Raw genomic sequence first — 19,201 nt, forward strand, 5'->3', positions numbered from 1 at the left:
CAATCTCTCTCTTAACCTCTGATGTGCTTAATTTTTATTCATTCTCCTTAAGGGGGGAAAATTGAAACCTTTTATCCCTACAATTCAAAACAGGAAAACTGCAGAACCTTGAATATTTACATTTACATATAAATTCATTTTGTACAACAGTTGTTCCCTATAAAAGACGATTACAAACGGCAACCATTAATTATCCCAAGAACCCCATGAATACATCATTCATGAACAATAAAGCCTTTGTCACGTAGACACTACCTCGGCAAAAAAATCTAAATACCGCCATTTCAGAAGGGTCTACATCAAGCAAAGAAAGCAACTAAGGAGATTTGAAATTACTGGGTTAAGAACCCGTTTTCACATTCTCAAAACCTGGAATAATGATGAACCGTCAACTTTGCGGCAGAAACGTGGTCTAAAAAAATCTTGAAATGAAATGAAAATCACTTAAACACACCAGATTGGGATTAAACAGTTGTGTATCCATAAGAAAAAAGGCTTGGATTTGCTAGTGAGTATTGAGAAACATTGGAAGAGGACTTCGGAGTGTCATGTGATCTGATGAGTTCAGATTGAGACTATTCCAGAGTGATGGTGCGTCAGGGTAAGAAGGAAGCTTATGAAGCGATGCACCCAACATTAAGAGTGTCTAATGTACAAGCCTCTGGAGACAGTGATATGATCTGGAGTTGCTTCAGTTGCAACATTATATAAAATGAAGTCAGCTGATAACCTGAATGTCCCAAATCACCATTTATTTTATGACATCTATGGTGTTTTTCTTTCATAATGGAACAGGTGTATTCCAGGAATCAAACTGTGCATCAAGTGTCTAACAGTACCTAATAGTGTCTAATAGTGCTTAGCCTTGAACCCCTCACCTTCTGATTAAAAACCCAGAGCCTTAACAACTTAACCGTCACTGGCCATGAAAATACTTGCTCGTTGTCTATTCGTGCATCAGAAACATTTTCTTTATCTTCAAGCGCAGTAATGACATGACAATTAAAAATGAATCAACACCTTTTTATTCACGTACAAATATTTCACATCATCTTATTCTTTCAGTCCAACATTTTCAATCAAACTTTTTACTAGTTTTTTTAAGGAAAGTGAAAAAAACTGTTAAATGGATTTGTGTACACCATCAGTTCAGTTAAAGCCACCCTTGGCGTGATGGGACTGTCCGAGGAGGGTTTTTTTTCCCCCTCCATCCTATGTGTGACTCTTCTGTCTCTTCCAGAACCTCTTGACCTCACTGTGTCCATGAGGTGACACCACCATGACCCTGTGCTGTGGGTTCTGCCACACCAGTACTCCCAAACCCTGTAGAAAGAAACGTGGGTCAATCAACACACTTTTTCATATTTTATCTCACATGTACAGTGTATGACAAAAAAAATACTAAGTCTCTAATCTGAATGCTAAAAAGTGGTTGATTAATTATTTTTTAGTAAGTGATAATAATACTGTAAATACTGCAGCCTTAAAACAATGCTTGCTGCTTTACACAGTAATTCCTAAGTTATACTTTCCACCAATGATTGCTTTTGAATTTGGTAGATAAGAACATCTGCATGCATACACTAACACACAAATCATACCTACACGTTTTTTGGATTTAACACTTCTTAACTGTGAAAACAAAGTTGGCTTTAAGGTTTATATTAATGCATCGAAATCGTTACTATTTTCTTAAATTCACACAAGGACATTCTATATAATCGGATTTAAAAAAAGATGCGTAACCAGAATTTATACCTTCATATATTACAGGCTGACATTTTGTCTAATTAGATTAAAAAAGGAAGAATTTGTGGGAAAAATTAGTTGATGGTGAGCAGTGTTGGTGTAACGCGTTAAGAGTACTTAGATTACTTTTTTGATGTAACGAGTAATATAACGCGTTAGGCCCGCCATTTAAGTACTCAGTTATTTAGTTTTATTTTTTTTTTAAATGAAATCCATTATTCAGACAATTTATGTAATCCATAATCCAAAACTCGCGTGAATCAGGATGAACCGTATTTACGGCCCCCGCGTGAAATCGTGTAGGTGAGATAGGGGTATTAGTAGTTAACAGATTATGGGCCAAACTTCACTGAGTGATGATGGTAGAATAGTTATAAAGGTCTTGATTAAAACAACATGCCCGAGGAATCACAAGGGAGTTTTTATTTTCTGGAATGGAAAAGTACTCGAACCAGTTACTATTATCAGAAAGTAACGCTGTAATGTAACTGATTACTTTTTAATGACAGTAATTTTGTAATGCAATTAGTTACTTTAAAAAGGAATGTCCCCCAACACTGATTGTGAGAGAATGACGGATGTTTACGGACTTAAAAACTGTACAACAATAAATGTAACTGTTAACAGAGGAAAAAAAGTGTTACTGGCTTCTTTAACTACAGATGGCTGATGTATAAGAAAGCGAAGCGATGGTTATTGTTAAATAATCATTTTTACATTAGAGAGAGTAACTATCCCTAATTATATATATTCTTCACTGTAACACACCTATCAGAACAATAATATACTTTTATTGCTTAAGTAACTTGAACATTATGGACATCAGAATGCACGGCTCATAGCGCTACAGAAGGACACTTATACGATCATACACAGAGAGAAAGAGAAGTGGAATACATTTAGATACCAACCTGAGCCCTGTCGCGGAGAACCTCGAAATCAGCCTGTGACAGGAACTGGTTGTACAACACGCCTGAAACAAAGAGAGTGCGTGAACGAAGGAACGGAGGAGGTGTAGCTTTCTGCAGTATTCAGTGCCAGTATTCCTATTAAAGGAAATTATAACGTGAGAATGACTATTATCGCTCGACTACGCCTGAGTGCCATTGACATTCAAAGGTCACAGGGAGGAAAAAAAAAAGGTGTAATAGAGACTTTATTCTTCTCAGGAGTTTTCGTGGATGCCATTTGTCACGCTTGTAGAAGATTTATCCCAAGCACATTCGATTCACCTCGGATTAAATTGCTTCCTCGTTATTCAGCGCTTCATATAGACTCGACTACGGCGACTCATCTAATCATAATACCGTCAGTCTCGTGTAACCCAGATGTCAATAAAGCGTGCGGCACAGAAGCCGAAACGTTCAGATGTGGCATTTTAAGACAGCTTTGCGGTTTAAATAAATAAATAAATAAATAAAATAAATCTGTTAACGAGTCAGGCATTCGGTTCAGCAGCACTGATCATGTCGCGGCAATATTACACCTCAATTCAAAGCTGACTCATTAAACTGTGCAATTCATGACGAGAGTCAAAACAAAACAGCAGTCAGATTTGTACTGATATCCAGATGAGAGCCTGTCGAACCCACGTCGCTTAGTTGAATTTATCCTGTACGCATGACTCACCGCATACTTTTCACAACACTTTATGAGGTGAGTCAGGTGCGTTAGAGCAGAGAAAGAGCATTAAAAGCAATACATGGCAGTGACGGTGGGTGATACGGCACAGATGTGACAAAATAAAGATTTTTTTTTTTTTTTTTTAATGCAGAAAAACCAACAACAAAATTTATTAAAATAGACTGCTTGGTCAAAAATGGCGCACGCTTTTTTGGATTTCTTTTTAATACTTTGTAGTATTTCAGTTTTTAAGTTATATAAGAAAATACTGAATGATTTTGTACATAATTATGCAGACATGTTAAACATATATCACAAATTTGGTACAGCACATACAGTGGGGCAAAAAAGTATTTAGTCAGCGACCAATTGTGCAAGGTCTCCCACTTAAAAAGATGAGAGAGGCCTGTAATTTTCATCATAGGTATACCTCAACTATGAGAGAAAAAAAAATCCAGAAATTACATTTTTTTTTACATAGATTTTTAAAGGATTTATTTGCAAATTATGGTGGGAAATAAGCATTTAGTCTCTCTAGAGCAGTGATGTTTTGGGGCTGTCGCTGAAAAGATTTTCTTTGGGGTTGAGATCTAAAAAAAACTGGCTAGGCCACTCCAGGACCTTAAAACGCTTTTTATAAAGCCACTCCTTCGTTGCCCGGGTGGTGTGTTTGGGATCATTGCCATGCTGAAAGACCCAGCCACGTTTCATCTTTAATGCCCTTGCTGATGGAAGGAGGTTTTCACTCCAAATCTCACGATACATGGCTCCATTCATTCTTTCCTTTACACGGATCAGTCGTTCTGGTCCCTTTGCAGAAAAACAGCCCAAAAGCATGATGTTTCCACCCCCATGCTTCACAGTAGGTATGAGTAGGTTCTTTGGATGCACTCAACATTCTTTATCCTCCAAACACAAAGTTCTTTTTCGGTTTCATCTGACCATATGACATTTTCCCAATCCTCTTCTGGATCATCCAAATACTCTCTAGCAAACTTCAGACGGGCCTGGACATGTACTGGCTTAAGCAGGGGGACACGTCTAGATTTGAGTACCTGGCGACGCAGTGCGTTACTGATGTAGCCTTTGTTACTTTGGTCCCAGCTCTCTGCAGGTCATTCACTAGGTCCCCCCGTGTGGTTCTGGGATTTTTGCTCACAGATCTTGTGATCTTTTTGACCCCACGGGGTGTGATCTTGCGTTAAGCTCCAGATCGAGGGTGATTATCAGTGTCCTTGTATGTCTTCCATTTTCTAATAATTGCTCCCACAGTTGATTTCTTCACACCAAGCTGCTTACCTATTGCAGATTCAGTCTTCAGTCCAGCCTGGTACAGGTCTACAATTTTGTTTCTGGTGTCCTTTGACAGCTCTTTGGTCTTGGCCATAGTGGAGTTTGGAGTGTTTGGAGCCAGACATCTTGCTTGTTTGTAGGTGACCAAATACTTATTTTACAGAGGAATTTACCAATTAATTCATTAAAAATCCTACAATGTGATTTTTTGGATTTTTTTTTCTAATTTTGTCTCTCATAGTTGAGATATACCCATGATGAAAATTACAGGCCTTTCTCATCTTTTTAAGTGGGAAAACCTACACAATTGGTGGCTGATTAAATCCTTTTTTGCCCCACTGTGTATACACACACACACACATACATACACTCTACTACCGCTTATCCACCATTATTAAATCCAATAGAAAAAATAAAAATATGCTCTTACCTTCTTATCATGATAGAAACAGGACAAAAAGCTCTTACCTTCCGTAAACTGCAGCCGATCTCTTTCAAGCTCCCACAGTCTGATCTGGTCTGTGATGGTCGGAGGAAGTACCGGAGTCTGAAAGACCGATCGGAGGAAATAAAAGATGTTATCATTTGATTAGAAAGAAAAGGTGTCACAAGTAGGTGAGATAAAACACATAAATGAAAAAAGACTTGGAGAAAGCTACCTGTTTGAGCATGACAGGATGTGCCCTGGTCCTCAGGAAGTGGATGATCTGAACAGAACGAGTTTAAAAAGAGACATGTACTTGTAAATCTTGTGGAGAGTACAATTCTCATTAATCAGAAATGAGTCCCATCTTTAATGATGAAATATCTTTAAAATCCAGGAAGGTGCTGTGACACGGATCGTAGCTTACTGAAAGTCTACCAGCTCTTCGCGCCCGAGTGTGAATACTAATAGCTGTAGTGCTGTGTAGCAGGAGCAGTATTGATGTAGTGCTTAAAGGATTTTTACACCTTGGGAGAAGAAAATATGAACAGAGTAGTTCATATCATCACAACAGCAAGTCACTCGCAGAGCCCCGCGGCTCCATTACGAGAGTCGCAGTTTGTGGAACGCGATAAACTAAAGCAACACGAGGTATATATTTATTTTTTATTTCTACAAATTTATGACTGTCTGCAGTGTTTACAGTTGCACAGAAGTGCTGGCAAATTCTAACACGCAGCGCTGGAGGTGGGACTTTTTGTGATATATCGTTTGTTACTCCCGACTCCGATGTAGACCCCGAAATCCTAAGAGCTCAGCTCTTTAAATCTGATGAATTTTTTTCCCTTTCTTTTTGTTGTTCATAGACTGTCAATCAGTGTGGCTCACTTCGCATATATCCTGGTTAGATACAGTATAGTGATGGCCAAAAGTATTAAGACAGTGTAATACATATTATATATACAGGGGGTTGGACAATGAAACTGAAACACTGGCCAATTTAGCCAGTGTTGGAGGTTTCATGGCTAAATTTGACCAGCCTGGTGGCCAATCTTCATTGATTGCAGATTCCACCAGTAAGAGCTGAGTATGAAAGTTAAATTTGCAGAGTAATAGCACAGTTTTGCTTAAAATATTGCAATGCACACAACATTTGGGCTGCAATATCATAACATTCCCTACTCCCAATACTTGTGCTAAATGGGTGCGTCACTGCCAAGGACCACCGAACCATTCTGGAGGACCATGTGCAGCCAGTGGTTCAAACATTGTATCCTGAAGGCGGTGTTGTGTAACAGGATGATAATGCACCGATACACACAGCAAGACTGGCGACAATTGCTTTGATGAACATGAAAGTGAAAATGAACATCTCCTATGGCCTGCACAGTCACCAAGTTTATTTAGCCACTTTGGGGTGTTTTGGAGGAAAAACCTTTTCCTCCACCAGCATAACTTAGTGACCTGGCCACTATTCTGGAAGAAGAATGGCTCAAAATAACTGCAGGACCTGTATCCGTCATTCCCAAGAAGAATTGATGCCGTATTGGCTGCAAAAGGAGACCCGACACCATACTAATGAAGTATTGTGGTCTAAAAGCAGGCGTTTCAGTTTCATTGTCCAACCCTTATATATATATTAATTATGAAAATCTAACCCTAGATAACCTAACTGCGTTAAATGGCTGGGGTTTTGGGCATTGGGTGGGAATCGAACCTTTCGCCGACAGATGAGAAACCTACTACTGAGCCACCAATGGCCCATGTTAGGTAATAGTGACAAAACACCTACACGAGTCTCAACAACTCCATAGTAGCGTCACCACTCATGTGGCTTCTCTGCCATTTTCATTGTAGCAAAGAAAAAAAAAAATCTATGCAATAACTACTTCACTCAATAATGTTATAACGAAGCTGCATTCTAAACTAAAAACATACATATATACTGAACCTGTTGTGCCGTGATGCCATTAGCAATCGCCTGCTGGACTGACTCTCTGGTCACCTGTGCCACGACCACGTTGGGAAACCGATACAGCATCTCGCTAAAGAGAGCAACCAGAGCGATCTGCAGCTCAGAGTCTGAGAGAAACAACACAACACAAGGGCTTTTTAGTACCGTCATGAAAACATATCATATTACATCGACTTTATCTTTAAGACATTTCTACATGAGTCTAATGATGATTAGAGTTAACATCTTTAACACTGAAAAGGAGGAAAACTTTATTACATAAACTCCTTTCAATAAATTTGTAATCACACAATTTAATCCCGTCCTAGCGTTAACTTGTTTTTCACGCACTTGTGTAAGCGTACACACGATAGTTGGTTTCTACCACAATGAAACCAGAGTCTCCTGTTCCTGGGGTAGGATTCAAAGCAGCAGAAGAGGAAGAGGAGGATGAAGGGTTGGCAGTGACTCCTGCAGCCAGGGTAATAGCCAGTCTGGTGGGGTAGTACCTCCTCGACTTCCTCTGGAGAGAAACGGGAAACATGCTAAGGTAAAATATCTACTAATACACATCATTTCATTCATAATGTACAGAATGGTAAGAACTGACAATGGATAAGGAGCTCAAGTGAGGTAGCTGTTAACACCCTGAGATAAATCGTTTTCATATATTAGCATAAGGTGCTTCAATCCCTTTTCTTCCACAGCAACTTTCCTTACAGAACAACACATTTATTGTAGAAAGGCAGCACAACTTCTCTTCTGTTATCACGGTATAGCAGCTATAATGTATTGTTTTACTACATTCTCTCGAAGGTTAACTGATTAAATAACACACCTTTAAGATGCTTAATATTAGATTGGGTCTTAGGTTATGTGGAAGGTCTTCCAGTGCGTTAGCGATTACTATAGAAACCATAAAATATTACTGTTACTTTATGTGAAATATATACCTGTGAATAATATAGGTATATATGATGAGCGGGCCCAAGCACCTGTGCCATCACCATCAGGGCACGCCAGAAAGACAGTGGGCACATACATTTAAAGGGCAAATAGCAATCCCATTACAACATCTTGGAATAGGGCAAATTTTATGGCAAGACTTGCTGGAAAAATCGCATCACAATATGATGTTGCCTCATGCGATGTCGCAGAAAGCTATTAACCACTTTTCGGTATAAGTTTAAAGCCGATCTGTTAAAGATATTAAAAGTGGCCCAGCCGCTCAGGCATCCTAATGGCAACAGATTCCAACCTGTGTGCTGATTTCATGATTTTTTTAAAGCATGTTAAATAGAAAAAAAAAAAAAATTATTCTTAGAAAAACAAGAAATCACACACTATGACACCAGCACTCTTAGACGTCAGTACTTTTAATTCAATTTCCAATTCAATTTTATTTGTATAGCGTTTTCACACTTGTCATTGTCGTAAAGCAACTTTACACAATCAAAAGAATTATTTAAGTTTATATGGAATGTGAGTGTGCATGAATCTCTGGTAAGCAAGCTGCGGGCAACAGTGGCAAGGAAAAACTCCCTGAGATGGTAATAGGAAGAAACCTTGAGAGGAACCGGACTCAACAGGGAACCCATCCTCATCTGGGTGAAACAGAGAGCAGAAATTGATCTGCATTTATACTCTGTGTTAGGTGGCAGGCAGTTCAGCTATAACAGATGTTAATTGATGTTGATATGGAGTCCAGGTAGTTATTGGAGGCTCAGGTAAACTTGTAGGAAATTCCAGTCCTGAACTATCGAGCAACTGCAGCCAAGTCAAGTCCTCCAACCAGAAGCGGTTGATGTGATAGTTATGGCTGAGGTCATAGTGCTTGGGCCCTAATAAACCCATCTAGCAGACTGTTGTACTGTCAGAGATACTGTTGTAAAACAACTCAACAATCCGTTTGAATAATTTGAGAAAACAGTACTGTGTTACTACACCAGGCATTTGTATAGTGGAGTTCTTTATTTACATTAACAAACCTTCTCTAATCCTTCTAACCAGCCTCTGGGGGAATGTTACCTTTTAAAAATTGGTTCCAACATATACTAGCTTGAATTTAAATTTTTAATAAAAATTGTATGGTGACCAACCTTTCTCTGGAAAACCAGTCCGAACTCTCGTAAGTGCTGCAGAAACGTCAGCAAAGACTCGCTCATGCCCTCAACAGAATAGTCCTGTGATGACAAAACAGAAATAAGTCATTACAATAATCACAGTAATCATGGTATTAATTTTTTTAGGCATCTTCACAATAGACAGTCCAGTAAAGCTGTGCAGCATTATTCAATCATTACAGATGCACAAATAATTTATTGTAGGTATTATTTATACTATTTATACTATTATTATATATTTATAGATTAACTGTGCAGCACTAGTTGTTATAGTTTAATAGATTGCTTTTAATGCTGTTATTTATTTTTGCAACTGTATTATTCTACTATGTATTATTCTACTAATTTAGAATCATGAGCAGAGTGTAGCTGGACAATTTAAAATCAAAATAACAGGTCTTTGAGGGTCATAAATCTAGCTGATAAGCAAGTGATCAAATACTTATTTGACACAGTAATTCACAAATAAATTGTTAAAAAAAATCATACAATGTGATTTCCAGATTTTTCTTTTTAAGATTCTTTCTCTCACAGTGGAAATGGACCTATGCTGAAAATTGTAGACCCCTCCATGATTTCTAAGTGAGAGAACTTGCAAAATCAAATACTTATTGACATCACTGAAAGTATTACAACAGTATAATAATAACAATTTCATTGTCATTTTAAATAAATAAATACATTTTTAGTTTGTTCTATTTGACACTTTCTAGGAGGGTTGAATAGCCTAAAGTGTTATAGTGGACGGGTTCCTATATCGCAGTGTAATAAGCATTAATAGTTTAAAAGGACGCCTTTGGGATTTTGCACAGAGATGAGTCACACATGGCAGATTTGTATTCTTTACAAATGTCAGTAGTTTTTTATTGGGTCACCTTTATGAATATTTGAACGAACAATAATTAGTGCCGTCAATTGATTTAAAAAAAATTATCTAGTTAATCACAGTCATTTAAAATACTCTGATTTTCTTATATTAGAAACGTGCAATGCTAGAATATCATCTGGGTCAAACTTTGGAGACATATGATTATTTTTATGTCTAAAAAAAAAAAATATATATATATAGGCAGTTATATATATATATAAATAATAGCAAGCTAAAATTTCTAGATTATTCACATATACTAATGTACTCATATTGACAGCCCTTATACACTGCGTTCCAAATTATTTGCAAAACATATTTTTCTTAGATTTTCCAAATTACCTATATGAATTGCAGTCATTTTAATTTTCCAGTCATCAACTATTAGAGTACAATTGAAAGGTTTTTGAACAAACTGCCCAGTGATAACAGTATATTAAAAATAAATAAATAAAACACTTAAAATGCACTCAAATGCATGTTCCAAATTATTATGCACAACAGAGTTTCCAAACTTTTCATTTTTATCAATAACAAAAAATGGTCATTTGTGAAATTATAAGCATTAGCAGGTTATACAAACTGAAAGGTAACTGAAATCAAACAGTTTTCAAGTCAAAACTTTATTATAGGTGATGTTACATTTGCACATAGGACCCCTGGTTCGAAAGGAGCTTCTGAACTCTCCCATCCATTGAATTTGTCAGGTTTTGGATGGTATCCGCTTCAATTGTTTTGCATGAGGACAGATTAGCCTCCCAGAGCTGTTGCTTAGATGTGAACTGCCTCCCACCATCATAGACACTCCTTTTGATGATGCTCCAGAGGTTCTCAATAGGGTTGAGGTCAGGGGAGGATGGGGGCCACGCCATAAGTTTGCCCCCTTTTATGCCCATAGCAGCCAGAGATGCAGATGTGTTCTTTGCAGCATGAGACGGTGCATTATCATGCATGAAAATGATCTTGCTGCAGAATGCACGGTTCTTCTTTTTGAACCATGGCAGGAGGTGCGCTTTGAGAAACTCCAAATACTTTATGGATGTCATTTTTACCCCGTCAGGGATCCTAAAGGGGCCGACAATTTCTCTCCCCATGATTCCAGCCCAAAACGTTACTCCACCTCCTCCTTGTTGGCGCCGTAGCCTTGTTTGCATGGGGTGGCCATTAACCAGCCATCCACCACTTCATCCATCTGGACCATCGAGGGTTGCACGGCACTCATCGGTGAACAAAACAGTTTTGAAGTCAGTCTTCATGTATTGTTTGGCCCACTGGAGGCGTTTCTGCTTGTGTGCAGTAGATAGGGGAGGTCGAAAGGATGGCTTACGCACAGCTGCAAACCTCTGGAGGACCCTGCATCTTGTTGTTTGGGGCACGTTGGAGGCACCAGCAGCTTCAAAAACTTGTCTGCTGCTAAGACAAGGCATTTTTGCAGCTGCTCTTTTAACCCGATGTAATTGCCTGTTGGAAAGCGTCCTCAATCTTCCCCTATCAGCACGCGCACGTGTGTGCTTTGAGTCAGCTACATACTACTTGATTGTGCGATGATCGCGATGAAGTGTCTTGGCAATGTTGATTGTTCTCATGCCTTGACCTAAACATTCAACAATTTGTTGCTTCTTAGCAGCCGACAGGTCCTTTTTCTTACCCATTTTGGTTGAAAATGTAGGCTGCTTAATAATGTGGGAAAGCCTTCTTAAATAGTGTTGCCTTTAATTGGACACACCTGCCAAACTAATTAGCACAGGTGTCTGCAATTGCTTTCAGTGATATAAAGAGCCCCGACACACATCACCATTCATGAGTTCAACTGACATACAAAAAAATTCTTACCCTATCACTCCTAAACACTTTTTGCATAATAATTTGGAACGCAGTGTAATAACTCATTTTGTCAAACTTAATATTCTGTGCCTGCGATACTGTACGTATACTGACCCTGCCGAGGGTGGAGAAACTCAGCTGGAACAGGAAGGAAAGAATCTCCACGAGGTCCATCCCTCTAGACTGTGAAATGAAACATTACACAAAACCTCAAAATACAAAACAGCACTTTTTTTCCCTTTTTGCATGAATTCACTTTACAGATGGATGGGTGAAATATGTGGAGGACGGACCTGCACTGTTTTGAGGTACTGCAGCGTGAAGTACCACAGCTGAGAGGCAGTGTCGAGTAGCAGAAACTGAAACCCAGCTGAAGTGATGCACGGCGCTTCACCAGTCTCGCTGACGGAGCGAGCAAAGCAAAGGCATGTTTTAATCTTTCCTGCTGCTTAAGTAAAAAATCTCAAAAATCCTAAACAGATGTTTACCTTTTCATGAGGCCGGCCTGGATGAGGAGTTGAGCAAGGTCTTGGCTGACTGCGGCGCTCGGGGAGCCCACCATGAAGTGCAGGATGACCTCCCAGCGCTCCATGGCGTAGCGGTCCAGGCTCTCTACATCCCGGGCGTGCCGATCCGGACCGAGACTGCTGCCCTCGTCTGCCCATGGCTTACCGCTGAATGGCAGGAAAGACAAGACAAAACAAGGACAATTGCAATTTTGGCTTAGGATTAGACTAGACCTTATTTTTAGTTCACTCACCCTCCAAGCACAGCGATCCTCAGGTTATCCTTAAACACCAGGTTGAGCACGATTCCCTGAAGGCCTCCCTGCAGCTGCTGGTTGTGCCACAGTCTCAGTCCAGTCAGCACAGACACACACTGATCATGATCCCTGCAACACACAAGCCATTTAAAATGAAAAAAAGTATGATTTAGACATTTCGCTTAGAATTAAAGGAACCACGGGTGTTGATCTCACTTTTGGCTGTCCTTTTTGACCCATAATGCCACGGCTGCCTGGGGGAGAGGGTGATCCAGGAACAGCATACGCATCACATAATTCTTTGCCAGAGATGGGAGCTCCCTGAGGAGAAAGAAAAAAAGAAGTTGCAGGGAAAAGGTTCTTTTATTAAGTCACAGCAGCAAACTTAATGAAAAACTTAATGACAAATTAACGTTTTATAATTCACTTTATGTCAGCTCCTGATTAATAGGAATCATCGGAATATAATGCGGAAGGCGAACCTGTAAACGGCGAGACAGGTAGCTGGGTGGTTGTACAGTCTGTCGAGGATGTCTGGACTCAGTTCCTTCAGGTATTCGTGAAGGTTCTTGCACTGCAGTTGTACCCGGAGCTTCATCTTTGTGTGTTTGTCTCGACTGAATATTCGAACATAATTTGGTCTAAAACATATTGCAGAACTTCAGTCACAGAAAAGCAACCTGTTTGACATGTGCTGCATTAACATCTAGATGGGAAAACAAAAAGCTGTTCTGAATGTGGATGTTTCTCTCACATTTTGTGCTTGTACACGTACGGTGGGCGTTCAAGTCAAACCGGGACTTGTGACATTGGAAATTACATTTTCAGAAGATTTATGAAGGTTAGCACACGCAGTGACTGTAGTCATGTTAAAATCTAAATCATATTAAAATCAAAAATTACCCACTTTTAGTGGCATCAGAGTGCATCACCTGCACACCTTCTCACTCACTAGGGGTGTTTTATGTTAGATAACCTACTGGCATGTTTTGTAAAAAGAGCACGGAGAACCCCGAGGGAGCAAACGAATGGCGTGCAAGTCAACCCTAAACCAATGATTGAAGGCGTTAAAGTGATTGCCATTTACAGAAGACTTCAAGCACAGTACGGTGATGAGACTCTTAGCTAATAAACATTTGAATGCCGTGAATGATTTATAGAAGGCCGTACATCCGTGAATGATGATGAAGATGATGATTCTGGTCGAGGTGGCTCTGAGCTCACTGCAGGTGTTGCTGTAAACATTCAGTCGTACAGTCTTGACTTCGCTCATAGCCATTTCCATATTTTAAGGAGTTTCTGGGAGGCTGGCGTTTCAGACTCATACTGAGAACCTTCTAGTAGAATGCTGGGATGAGTGCATTAGTCTATCAGAGGATTAGCTAGAGAAATAAAGCTACTTTTTATTCTCATAACTGCACAATTAGAAGTCCCGGTTTGACTTGAACATCGCTCATATTTGTTTCATAACAAGCATACACAGTTATTTATTATAAAATTATAATAAATCCATGTTTTCTTAGTAAAGCTAAATACAGTGATGTTTTAAGTGTTTCATTGCCTGAGGAGTGTGTTCGCAAGATTACAAAAAAATTATAATAATAAAAAAGGGGGTTATTAAAACTATTCCAGCAGTCTTGAACACACACACTTCAATACTACATCGAATACATAGTAAACACAGACTTATATCCCTACTAACTAACCAAAACAACCGCCTGGAAATTTAATTCCGCTTTAAAATCCTGTCACAACCCTTACCTTGTGTAATTTGATGGTCAAAATGAAATAAAATCCTTAAAATGTAACACTGTCATACTGCTATTGTGCTGCTTTAGAACGAGCAGAGGAGGCAGCCATGTTGGAATTATCACGTGACGCAAAAGAGACCGAATGGGCTTGTCTGATTGGCTGTAGCGCTGGGTAGTGGGCGTGGTCGCGCAGACGGTTCTAGAATAATCTGTAAAGAAGTCTCACAGGGATTGAAACTGTTTTTTTTATTTTTTATAAAACGATATAAAATAAAAAATGAATAACTAGATACTTGATACTATAGATTAAAAGCAGCAAACCAGTAATATACCTTAGTAATATGTTTTTTAGTCAGTTTTTGGCCTTAGCAAGTCTCTCTCACACACACACACACACAAACATACACAGTGTTCATGATGGTTCAGAGACCAACAACAGCCATTTTAATGTATTATAATTATAATAATTGTCATAATAAAACTTATAAAGCATCCAACCAACATTTTTAGACTTTTAGATTCAACATCCTGCTGTTGTAAGAAAATGGAAGCATGTGTGTGGTGTGGTGGTTAGCACTATCGCCTTGCACCGCCAGGGTATGGGTTCGATTCCCTCCTTGAGGTCTGTGTGAATGGAGTTTGCATGTTCTCCCCATGCTTGTTGGGTTTCCACTGGGTACTCCAGTTTTCTCCCATGGTACAAAAAACATGCAGATTTATTAATTGACGTTCCCAAAAGTTCCTGTAGTGAAGCAGCGTGTGTGCCCTGTAATGGATTGCCCCCCGTCTAGAACGTACCCCACCTCGTGCCCTAAGTCTCATGGGATAGGGCTCAGGATAGACCCATGACCCTGTATACAGAATAAGCATTATAGATGATGAGTGAGTGATCAAGGATTATACTTTTTAGGATCAAAATCCAATTATTTATAATTTATAAATCTAATTTTCCCCCTACATATCACAGGTAGGAAGCTGGGAACGGGCAGAATTCAGACAGGGTTCAGGCCCATGCCCAAGGGCTCAACACTGGCAGCTTTGCAGTGACAATACTTGAACCCCTGAACTTTTGATCAGTAGCCCAGAGCTTTAACTATTTGAGCCACCACTGCACTTTCATCATTTAGTAACATAATGGCAGCATGGTGGTGTAGTGGTTAGCAGTTGCCTTGGACCCTCAGGGTTGAGGGTTCAAGTCCTGCCTCGGTCTGTGTGTGATGTTTGCATGAAAGATTAGGTTCATTCAAGTTCCCAAACTTCCTGTAGTGTGTGTGCTCTGTTATGGGTTGGGGTGTACTCCCTCAAGTCTCCTGGTATAGGCTCCAGGCCCCTGCAACCCTGAATACAGGATAAAGCGGTATAGAAGATGAACGAATAAACAATTAACATCCGGTATGTGCTACATGTGATTAGATCACCCATACAAGTCTCTGTGAAAAAATTTAATGATAACTTGATAGGACATGAGTGTGTTGTTGTTAAGTCTGTGATGTGCAGCTGAACTAACTCTCACAGCTGCAGTAACAAAATATTGTTCCACATCCTCTGACCAATGAGAATCAAGAATTTAACAGAAAATAAAAGCGGTACAGTGGTTTATGCTGTTAAATTTATTTATTTATTTTTTTTTATCAGAAAACAGACTACACAGACCATACTGTAAAAACAATTGAGAAGTAAAACAACTTGGCTTTTCTCTCTCTCTCGCTCACACACACACACACAAAAAGGCTCTCATTTCCTTTCATGAATCCTCCTTTTCTTGGTACCTGTTCAAAAAATCAGATAAGAAGTGAGTCACTTTCTGGAACTCAATCATAAGTACAGTACAGTAAACAGAGATACAGTGCCGTTCGAAAGTCTTGGGCCTCTCTCAGTTCTTCATGTTAGATTACATAATTTAGATTAAATGAAAGAAACGGAAACAAACATTTTACTGTCACAGGCTGCACAGTGCCCAAGGATACAATTTAAAAATGAGTTGTTTATCTAACAATCTCAGCAGCGACCTCATTTCCCCTCTCGTCTGTTCCAACCACTCCAGCATTCAGCATTAGCAGTATAATAGTTACAGATCGCCTGATCATCTGTCATCATCTGCACCTGTTTCTTACTGGTTCATGCCTTAAGTTTGATGTTTTTCATACTTGAAATCATCCATAGGTCACTTTTTACATTAAAATACAAGAAAGTGTAAAGTAATGTGGGGGGTGTCAAAACTTTTGCACGGTCCTGTACATTTATGCAAACCACACTGATAAACCCAATCATGTATTTGTTACCCCTGCGTATTATGTTCCCCTCAATTACCTCATATGATTAGGTGTTTAGATGCTAATTTTGTCAAAATAAAATTTATATTAGAATAAATAAATATATATTTGACCATATTTCAGTTAACATAATAATTATAATAATAATATTAAATGTAAACAACATTGAATTTGTTGTTGGATTCCTAAAATGACTGATTACAAGGATTTTACAGGAAGTTCATTAGATCCAATAAGAATTAAAGATGAATAAGTTTATTAATCATATATTATTTAGTATTAAAATTGTATTTATGTTGTCTGTGCATCTTATTTATACCTACATCCCAAATTCATGTTCAGCACTTAGTCTCATAGAGGCAGTTTAAACTTCATGCTCCTCTCCATGAAAAAATTAATCTAAATCAAATCTCAGTCTACATCTGATTTCGGCGCGTCTAGTTAAACCGTCAATGGAATGTCCTTAGTGGATCATTTTGCGGAAAGCGACAAGCTCCATCCGGCACTTTAGATAAACTAATTGACTTGTTCGGGTCGTGTGAAACCTTACCTGCAGTGTATGCAGGTGAAAAACACTGTCTGGCCTTCATCAGCGGATCTCATCTGTCTCGTGTGGTAAACCATTCCTTCTTTATTGCAGCGTGAACACCTCCTGTCGACCTGTTTAACCATTCGAGGACAATGAACACATCGTGCAATAAATAAAAAATATATAGAAATATTAATAGCGTTAATATTTGCATTTATTGTAATCAAGAGAATCTGGTCCAGAATCAGGGTTTTATTATTTAAGAGATTTAAACTTCCAGTTAATTAAAGCTCAAAGCTCAAAACTCACCACTGGGCCTTTTAGCTCGGAGTCTTCTTCACTCTCTACGGCAGCTGAACTCTTCTCTAATGAATTAAACACCACTGACGACTTGATGACTTGCCCTGAAAGTTCTGAACAAAGAAGAAGGGTTTCAAGTCATGCTCAAACATTAACGATATTATAATTAATATTATTCAAAGTGCCGGTGGTCAAAAGTGGTCTGTGACGGCAACTCAGACAGTAACACAAGCTCTAATTAAAATCATTTAGGCTATTATCATCATCATTTTTCATTCAGAGCCTTTCTCTTTACTTAAACGGCGATGTACAAGGATGAACAAATCCATGCCACAGATGTGTCGTTCATGTTCACATCAACAAACATAATCTTTCTTGGTCCTGTGAACATTACATCTGACACTTCCAAGCTCATGAAAGAACATAAACCTCAAACAGCTTCGGAAACTGTTTCTCTTATATTGTCATTTCAACCTATTCATTCATCTTCTCTATCGCTTATATCCTGTGTATCCTGGGGCCTGGAGAGAGACTTAGGGCAAGGAGTCAGGTACACCTTGGACAGGGTGGCAATCCATCACAGGGCACATACACACACACACACACACACACACACATATATATACACATACAGTATACGCACACACTACGGGCAATTTGGGAACATAGCAATTACCCTAATCTGCATGTCTCTTGATTATGAGAGGAGACCAGAGGAAATCCACCAAGCACAAGGAGAACAGGCAAACCTCATGCACACAGACGCAAGGCGGGATTCGAACCCAGACCCTGTAGGTGCAAGGCGACAGGGCTAACAACTACGCCACCGTGCTGTCAGCATAGTAATAATCTATGTTAAAGAAAAGAAAAAGTGCAATGGTGGCTCAAACAGTCAAGGCTCTGGGTTACTTATCGGATGGTCGGGGTTCGAGCCCCACTGCTGAAATGCCTCACCCGCTGTTGAGCCCTTGAGCACCCTATGTTCTGACCTCCGCTTCCTACCTGTGATATGCAAGGCCGAATAGGGATGCATGTCGAGAAAATGAGGTGGGAATCGAACCCGGATGCTAAAGGTGCGAAACGGCATCGCTAACCACTACGTGACTTTGCTGCCTTCGATTTCAATACACTTCTTAATATTTTAACAATTACATTTAGAAAACATAGTGTGTTTATATACTGCGCCATCTAGTGTTGAAACTGTAAACATACATATTTATTGTATATTTAAAAACTGTATGTTGGAATGTGTTTAATGGTTAAGTAAGTGAGAGTGAAATAACATTAAGTCTCACCTCGGACAGGGATGCTGAAGGCACATCGAGGACAGGTAATGTAATCATGATGTCCAGGGATAGGAAGGATATTACCACACTCAGGGCAAAAGTTTATATCCCCCTTAAAACACGACATTCTTCTTCTTCTTCTTCTTCTAATAATAATAATAATAATAATAATAAAAATAAGTGCAACAATTTTTTTTTCAAAATATAAATACCAAGCAATGAACTGAGACACTATAAACGACAGTAACCTATACACGTGGGTGCTCCCACGTCTCGGCACGTGTTCTCTACGTTCAATAACGTCAATAATTTACTCACTTTTCCGTTGGCGGGTTTTAAATGGTGTTAAAACTGATTTAAAATAATAATATGAATAATAACATCAGACACGTGAGAATCCGGAAAGGCTTGTATTTTCATTCAGGCGGTACACAGGACACT

At 39.1% G+C, this 19,201-nt stretch overlaps 2 protein-coding genes across 4 annotated transcripts in view; both read right to left on the minus strand.

Moving 5' to 3' along the window:
• The window catches only part of polr1h (RNA polymerase I subunit H), a 61,199-nt gene extending 42,018 nt beyond the window's left edge, over positions 1-19,181 (minus strand). Inside the window, exons 1-5 of one of the 3 annotated variants that reach the window (XM_053489631.1) lie at positions 19,079-19,181; positions 18,770-18,900; positions 17,484-17,587; positions 17,196-17,305; positions 16,082-16,141 (exon numbers count right to left, since the gene is read on the minus strand). In XM_053489631.1, coding sequence (XP_053345606.1) covers positions 16,117-16,141; positions 17,196-17,305; positions 17,484-17,587; positions 18,770-18,887 — 357 coding nt within the window. In that variant the 5' untranslated portion in view covers positions 18,888-18,900; positions 19,079-19,181 and the 3' untranslated portion in view covers positions 16,082-16,116. Of the gene's footprint in view, positions 1-16,081; positions 16,142-17,195; positions 17,306-17,483; positions 17,588-18,769; positions 18,907-19,078 lie in introns of all 3 variants that reach the window. The other 2 variants (XM_053489632.1, XM_053489630.1) reach the window with 2 other exon arrangements.
• Positions 1,003-14,511, minus strand: gtf2h4 (general transcription factor IIH, polypeptide 4). The gene is made up of 14 exons (XM_053489615.1): positions 14,383-14,511; positions 13,104-13,262; positions 12,838-12,942; positions 12,619-12,750; positions 12,347-12,532; positions 12,152-12,260; positions 11,973-12,041; positions 9,143-9,226; positions 7,395-7,566; positions 7,041-7,171; positions 5,325-5,372; positions 5,134-5,212; positions 2,661-2,722; positions 1,003-1,323 (listed from the first exon to the last, which is right to left on the minus strand). The coding sequence occupies exons 2-14, from the start codon at positions 13,217-13,219 to the stop codon at positions 1,213-1,215; spliced, it is 1,404 nt and encodes a 467-aa protein (XP_053345590.1). The 5' UTR covers positions 13,220-13,262; positions 14,383-14,511; the 3' UTR covers positions 1,003-1,212.
• Positions 19,182-19,201: the final 20 nt, after the last annotated feature.

The sequence above is a fragment of the Clarias gariepinus genome, chromosome 28 (genome assembly GCF_024256425.1).
Source record: "Clarias gariepinus isolate MV-2021 ecotype Netherlands chromosome 28, CGAR_prim_01v2, whole genome shotgun sequence".
NCBI classification, from domain to species: domain Eukaryota; kingdom Metazoa; phylum Chordata; class Actinopteri; order Siluriformes; family Clariidae; genus Clarias; species Clarias gariepinus.